At 44.7% G+C, this 8097-nt stretch overlaps 1 protein-coding gene across 1 annotated transcript; it reads right to left on the bottom strand.

Moving 5' to 3' along the window:
* Positions 1-1007: 1007 nt before the first annotated feature.
* Positions 1008-2865, bottom strand: LOC113215856 (uncharacterized). Its single transcript, XM_026435521.2, has 2 exons — positions 1535-2865; positions 1008-1456 (listed from the first exon to the last, which is right to left on the bottom strand). Exons 1-2 carry the CDS (start codon positions 1700-1702, stop codon positions 1322-1324), a joined length of 303 nt encoding a protein of 100 aa, XP_026291306.2. The 5' UTR covers positions 1703-2865; the 3' UTR covers positions 1008-1321.
* Between the last annotated feature and the right edge of the window lie 5232 nt (positions 2866-8097).

The raw sequence follows: 8097 nt of genomic DNA, 5'->3' as shown, positions 1-8097 counted from the left end.
CACAGACAGACAGACAGACAGACGCGAAACTTTTTGATCGTCACTGGAGTAATAGGCTTCGCTATCGCTCAGCCAATAAAAAGGGCTTGTGATTTCTAAAGGCCACACAACAAAAATAAAATTCTTGTACATTTGAATAGTACGCATCTGAATGTAGAACAATTACAACAAAACCAATATGTAAAACAGATTTTTTTTTATAAGTCAAGACATTATTAAAAAATCTTGTACATTTGAATACACTGAGTACAGTCAATTAGATTGTAGAACAATGTAAACAAAACCGATACATAAAAAGCACATTGATAAATCACCATAAATAAGGCTCTACATCTTGAAGCGGCGCAATTCTTGAAGCAGATTTTCCATTGCCTCTGTGTTCTGCTTGACAAGGGTTTTCAAGTCAACAGAGGAATCCCCTGTGAAAAAATACAAATTAGTCAAACACTCAAGTTTAATGTGGTGAATCACTCACATCTGTACAGGTATGAAACAGACACCTGATCAGAGCATTACTTACCAAGCTTAGAAGAGTTGGCCATTCTCTCCAAACGCCTCTTGAAGGCTGGCGTTAGACCACTACCACTTGGAGGGGTATGAAGAACTTTCTCTCGTTTTGGTCTGACAGGAGTCTGATTATTGAAAAGGTACGAAGAACTGATAATCTAAAAGCAAAAACAAATGGAACTTATTTTGACCACACACACTATGCTAACTTACATCAGCCAAAGGGGTGCAGTCTGACAAATCATCTTCATCTTTCACTGCCTGAAAGCAACATCACAGAAAAATATACTGATGTGTATTGAAGCACAGAAAACTAAAGACACTCTTGCTCATGGAACAACTCTTACCACTGATGCAGGCTCCTCATCGGAGCTGCTTATGCAAATGACCTCTGGCCTGGCCTCGTCGTGCCTCTGCAAACAGAGATTAACTTACAGACTCAGTACAAATATTTCTGAAACAGTCACATGAAACCTGAGATGTAAAATACAAACCTTGGGTGTGTTTGGGGTGAACACGGACTCATCAAATAAATCAGAGTTTGACAGTTCTATCATCTTTCCATCAGGGAGGAGTTGGTACACCTTGAGGAAATCTTGCTGTTCAGGTTGCACAACTGGTGGTGCCGCTTCCACAACTGGTGGTGCAGCTTCCACAACTGGTGGTGCAGCTTCCACAACTGGTGGTGCAGCTTCCACAACTGGTGGTGCAGCTTCCACAACTGGTGGTGCAGCTTGCACAACAGGTGGTGCAGCTTGGACAGCAGGTGGTGCAGCTTGGACAACAGGTGGTGCAGGTAAAACCTCTCCAACAGCTAGGGGAGGGTGAGCAGGGGTTCCGCTCCATGTAACATGAATTGAGCGAGCAGTTGATCTGCATCAGGGACCGGGATAGCTGCGTCTGCGGCCTGGGCTATGTCTGTTTCATTGGCAGGGTCATCAATATTCGCCTAGCAATGAAAATACATGCTTAGACCCACTGAAATTTAAAAGTATTATTCATCAAAACACCTCAAACAGCAGCTTACATGAGCCAATTGCACACCATTGAGGGCTGCCCCCACTCCGGTCATTTGAATCACTGTTTTGTGGTGAGCATTTGCGAACGTAATTTCATTCAAGTCTGGCAGGGGCCTACCAGCATCTAAATAGGGCTTGATGAATTTTCTGTAAGCTGCCCGTCCTCTGCTCTTCATTCCATTCCATGCCTGCAAAGAAATATAAGTGAGGTCACACAAATTACCAAGTAAATTTCAGAGGACAAACAGGTCACTTACAGCCTTCCACTGCCTCGCATCTTTCTTGGCTGTGGCACCATCTACGCCATTCACTACAAGGTAGATGTACGCCAGACCAACGTCTCGCGTAACAGGCTTCGCGATATCTCACGAAACACTGTTACGCTGCGACGCGCCTGGCATACATCTACCTTGGCCTGCGGCGCTAACACCCGAGTCGGGTAGAGCAAAAATGTACTCAAAGATTCGGGCCTCCGGCCCGTCAACCCCGTCACTTAGACTAAGCATGCATGGTTGTACATTTTTTCGCTTATTTTCGTCAAAAATACCCTCTAGCGTCTAAATGGTTGGAGCTAGAGCAAAACGGACAAAATTTTCGCCCAAAGGGCTCTACTTTGATGAGTTACCCTCTAGGAAACCAGAAAAAAAAGATTTTTAAAAACAGTCATTTTTGGGACCTGTGGTTTTTGATTTTTTAAAAATCCAATTTTTGAGCTAGAATGCTCATCTTCGAACTCGATCTGTCTTTTTATGACACAAAACGACCCTGAAAATCCCATGTCGCTCACTCAATTCGTTCTCGAGTTATCGTGCGGACAGACAGACACACAGACACACAGACAGACAGACAGACGGAGTAATAGGCTTCGCTAATCGCTCAGCCAATTATGGCTAAGGACGACCATTTCTTTAGCATTCTATTCTTCCCTCCTGGATTGAGGTAAATGCCCTTGAGCATCTCTCCGTCATTTTCCACATAATCAAAAAGAGCCACCCACTGGGCGTCAGATGGGAAACCAGAATCTGAAACAGAAGTCCAATGAAATGACAAAACTATAAACAAATATATACTATCCTACCAAATATAGGGATGAACAAATAATATCGACACCACAAAAATCAAAAACAATTGAGTTGCATCCTATCGTAAGAAAGACAACACACCAAACAAAAATTAACCAAGTGAGTGCGCAGAATCAAGATTGATGGAAAACAATGGAGACCCTCATTAATTCAGCTTCGGAATGGAACAAGTCCTGTTGCTTTCGAGGTTCAAGTGAATTCTTAAATGTGGAGGGAATGACACAAAGTATACAACCTAATGGAGATTCTGTTCTGAATTGCAGAACCTGTGTTTTTACACAGGGACAGGGAAAACTGAGGCCCACGATTCAGGTTTCAAGTAACAAACATCATAGGAGAAGGAGCAAAATGTTGAAGTTTAGACAATCTGCAGGAGATCGCGGGGCGTCCGGGTAGCCCATACCCAAGAGGTTAGTGTTTGATAGTGGGCTGTGGTGCGATCTCCACGGTACGCCAGTCCACTACACAATAACTCTACATCGTTATTCAGCCATTTCAGACACAAAGCGCGAACAAATCGCCCCAACCAATACATTGCATGACTTTGCGAGCAGTGAGGGTTCCTTGGGAGAAATAAAACTCAAACCCCACGTACGCGACCCACCGATTTTAAACAACTAACAAAAGCGGAAAGCATCAAGAAGATAGGGAAACTACGGGAATTATGTAATTTCATGACTTACCCATTTCATACACTTCAGTCTTTAAATAACTAGCTATATGTACGCCAGACCACGTCTCGCGTAACAGGCTTCGCGATATCTCACGAGACACTGTTACGCTGCGACGCGCCTGGCGCACATATAGCTAGGCCTGCGGCGCTTACACCCAAGACGGGGTATTAGGAGTGTATATACAATTTTTCGAAATGAAGTTTTTTAAACGATTTAATCGACCATTTGATCATTTTCACCCTCATTTTGCCACGAAATGCCCCCTAGCACCCAAACGGTTCAAGATAGAGCCAAACGGACGAAATTTTCGCCCAAAGGTCTCTACTTTGACGAGTTACCCCGTAGGAACCCATAAAAAAAAATTTGATAAAAATACATAATGCGAACTGTAGTTTTTGATTTTTTAGAAAGCCAATTTTTGAGCTAGAATGCTCATCTTCGAACTCGATCTGTCTTTTTCTGATACAAAACGACCCTGAAAATCCCAGGTCGCTATCTTAATTCTTTCTCGAGTTATCGTGCGGACAGACATACAGACAGACAGACAAACAAACAGAATGAAACTTTTCCGGTCAGTGGAGTTATGGGCTTCGCTAATCGCTCAGCCAAAAAGGTTGTGGAATGAATGAAGTAACGAACGATCTGGTGGCGCCTGAAGAGGGCCAACTGGCTACCCGCATTACATGCGTGTATGCAGGTGTTGCCTAGTAATCGGGCTGAGGTCCCCTCAGGCGTGTTTTTTAGATTTTCAACCTTGTTCCAGGTTGCGCATTTTGACAGGTGATACTGCTATCGAAAGGGTATGAGGTGCCCTTCAAGTCTGCGAAGAAAAAATCGCAACTTTTGCGGACTTCAAACGCCGAGCGCAAGTGACGCGGAACGAGACACTTAGACCCCCGGCGTCCACGGGGTGACGGTGGTGACCAATTGCACTTGCCGCATGTAAAGTAGAACCCCCCAAGGTCTCAGCTCAAGCCCTCATCGACACCTCCGGTGGCGCGCAGCGCGCACAGCGTTCCAAACAAGAAGTGAGCTATTTTCCCGCACTCTCGGGGGCGGTTTAAAAATCGAGTGGCGCGAACCCTAAACGTTGTCGCACGGACTTTGGACAGCGACGGGAAATCATCGTTTAATGTCCTCTATCATTCAGCGTCCGAACCTCGAAAACTTTTTTTTTCCGTCGGACAGGCTAGCCGGCGGCGATATTCGGGCCCGCGGCCCGACCATCTCTGTCTCGCGATTTGTTGAAGAACATGATCGTATGATGTAGCGGGCCGTTGGCCCGCTTAAACCCGTCGTCTTTGAGTTTGCCCCAAAGACTCGAGTAAGGGATGTAACGGTGAAGCACCGCGACTACAACCCACCCTTCTGCTTCCCGGGTGGAAGGATATCGAGTCATACTATAGTTTCAACTATACAAGGAAAACTACAGTTTCCAAACTATACTTAAAAGTGACTATAAACTGTCAATCTACTGCATTTTGTCACTGCAGTCCTGAGTAGTCTTTTTGGACACTGTTTACGACATAGTTCATTCATATTTTTTGCAGTTCAAAACTGAAGATGGCGATATAATTTTTTGTGCACTGTGGACTACATTTTGCATATACGTTTTCTACACTTCTACTGTGTACATTGTCTTAGAGTACGAAGAGGAGTAAAAATATACCGTTGACTGAACATTCCTTACACTTGAACTGCATTTTATAAAAGGACATTTATGTGTTGACTGAGAAGCAGTTAAAATACACGGGCTTTGCAGTTCCCGCTGTTGTCGAAATGTGCACTTCGAAATTTAGTGAACAGAACGCTGTTACCTGTAGTGACCTTCCTGATCACTCGAACTCCTGTATTGTTCTCCTTGACGATGGCGCCTGACAGAAAGATCACACTTTAGAGGCCATGAGTGGTTCAACTGCATTGTGTTTTTTAGCTTGCCTTGCCTAAAGAATATTTTACCTCCCAGATTCTTGAACCACTGGGCTCTTTTATTTCATGGTGTAGCTTTGTCGATTCAAAACTCTGTTGCAAAGTCTGAGGTCTACTATGCAGGCCGCTATTTTAAACAATTTAATCAAGAAATAGACTTATTGTATGGGGCAGTTCATGTCACATTCAGTGTGCATCTGTTGACTCACTTGGAAAATAGTGTGGTCAATTTTGCTCAGCCTTGGACGCATTAAGCGTTTTTATTTGAAAGCTTTAATGGTGAATTAAAAGATTCGGTCAAAAGCAGTAATGGTGTAGCTCATCAAATAACTAAACATATGCAATTACGAATAGCCTTACAAAAGATGAGAGCTGATTTAGAGTCGCACATGAGTGATCCTGAGAAAGAATACCTAACTACCATGATGTCTAGAAGTAAAGGCTTTGCTGAGCCTCACCTTGTTCTAGGGCCTGTAGCTTTATTAGGTGAACCTAAAAGGAAAACTTTGTCTGGAGAACATAGGCATGCTCTGGTGTGAGATATCGCGAAGCCTGTTACGCGAGACGTGGTCTGGCGTACATCTACCTTGTTTTATTTGCTTACCGCGTTGAAGTTCTGTTCCACTTTCTTGAGCATTGGCTGGCATGATTTGAACTGGATTTGGTTTTTCCTATCCCTCGGACCCTTCACGATCTTGTTCTTCAACGGCGTTAGAGTTCTCTTGCGAGAACTCCTGATGAGGTCGACGGCCTGCTTGACGCTGTCCACAATAGGGTATTTCGGGTAAGCGAAGCAGCGGAAACGGAACGGCCGAGCGGCTGCTGGATCCGTCTCAGCCTGCGAACTGCAGATGCGCAGTAGACTCTGCGCCGCCCCGCCACCTCTCCCTCTCCCCCACGCATCAGCAGCAGAGATGCAACCAGCGGTGAACTAGCCGGTTCCGTTTCCGCCGCTCCGCTTACCCGAAATACCCTATAGTGTTGTAATTAATTCATTGTTTACACTATTTATTAATTACTAGTCAATCCTAACGACACATTCAAATTGACCCTCCATGTTCACTGCCTCCTTGTAACTACACATAACTGTCCGTTCCTTGATGTCACTGCCTTGTCGACTCCCGCCTGGAGTGAGGACCTTAATAAACCTTCACTTCCGCTCCAGCAGCCCTTGTGTGTACTTCGTCTCGTCCTTCGTCCTTATCGTTATCTAATCACATCTATATTCAAATCAGTTTAAACCGAACTCATAACAACATATAGCACCACCTCGCTCGCCATAGAGGTCGAGTTTGGTTAGCTGAGGAACAAGTGCCTTCTTGACGACGAGGTTGGTGCAGTGCCGAAACAACATCTGCCCCGTCGTCCGTGACGTAGTGGATCTTCACTTTCTCCGGATCTACTGACAGGGCAGATAGGTTGGCCTTGATCTCTTCCCTTATTGCTTCGCCCGTGCTAGAGAAGCAGTTGGGGGTGAAAAGCAGGTGGTCACTGAGCTCAAAGTTTTCGTCAATGTGCTCCACGGTGTGCGCCAGGTACTTGCGCGTGCTTTGGCCGTCGGTCCACCCATCGACCGTGGCGGACACCAAACCATCTTCTAGATCGGCGCGAAGGGTGTCGACCAAATCAGCACACGCGCTATCGGCGTAACTACTAGCGAGCCGGCAGCGATGACCATTTTAGTCTCCCGATTTACTGAAGAACATAATGAGATAAATAATGTGAATAATCACTTTGCATATTTCGAGTAAAGTAAGGCTTCCGGCGGGGGGCCTGCGGCCCTAGATTTGCTCCTTGGACTGTAACGGGGCAACACCGTGACTACACCACACCCTTCCGCTTTACTGAAGAATTAAGAAAAATTAACCAGTGAAATTTTTAGATTTTATTGTTTGTCAAACATTCTTAACATGACTTTTTTGCCATTATTTTCAATATATTCTCCTATAGGGCCGAAACAGTGAAAGATACGGCAAATCCGAGGGTTGATCCTGATTCAGAATGTGTTGTTTTGGGGGGGGTACCACCTCTGACATTTTACTATTGTACGTCTTTATGTGAATCGCGGCCATTTCCGCCGTATTTTCGTCGAAAAAAGCACTCTAGCGCCCAAACGGTGCAAGGTAGACTCAAACGGACAAAATTTTCGTCCCAAGGACTCTACTTTCACGAGTTACACCATTGAAGACCATAAAAAACAATATTTTTTTCAACTTTTTGGACCAACCTCTATTTCTTTGTTACCCCCTTTCACCCCCTTTGGGGTTGTTGACAGGATTTGCCGTGGGCGTTTCGTTTTCAGGGAGTGAACCTTAAGATACCCTGAAATTTTCAGATCTCTAGCTCATCTCCTTTCTCTTACACGCACGACGGACGGACGGACGGACACGAGAGCGGTTGCATAAGCCCGCATTAATGCTTTTTTAAAAGCAGAAGGGCGGGATAAAAACTGTGAATGTCTTAGAAACATGTTATGTCATGTTTGAAGTCCGTATGTACAATATTTCGAGAGTGACAAGTTTTTACGAAATGTGGTGTTTCCGGGCGGGTCGTGCATTGCAAATTGGATCCATCGAGATCTCAGCAATCCTTCAACGTTTCGCAAATGTGAAAACTTTTTTGGAAACTACAAGAACCAAAGCTTGGCATAGGCTAAGACGTCAGACCGCTGAAAGAACAGAAATATTTTTTAGCAGATGATACATTTGTAACTGAAACTTTGAACATTTCACATAACTAAAATTAATAAGAATGATTTGTCAAATGTGTCATGCTTGTACTCTCATGACTCTCATGCAGCACCGTGCAGAAAAAGGCAGAAAGCGTGACGTCACCAGTAGAAGATAGACCGGGGGGCGGCTGGTTGTTGGTGGCCCGCCCGCCCGC

This window comes from Frankliniella occidentalis, unplaced genomic scaffold (assembly GCF_000697945.3).
Source record: "Frankliniella occidentalis isolate FOCC.00 unplaced genomic scaffold, Focc_3.1 Scaffold329, whole genome shotgun sequence".
Taxonomy (NCBI): Eukaryota; Metazoa; Arthropoda; class Insecta; order Thysanoptera; family Thripidae; genus Frankliniella; species Frankliniella occidentalis.
Note: the sequence above shows the minus strand (reverse complement) of the source record. Positions and strands in the feature narration are given on the sequence as shown.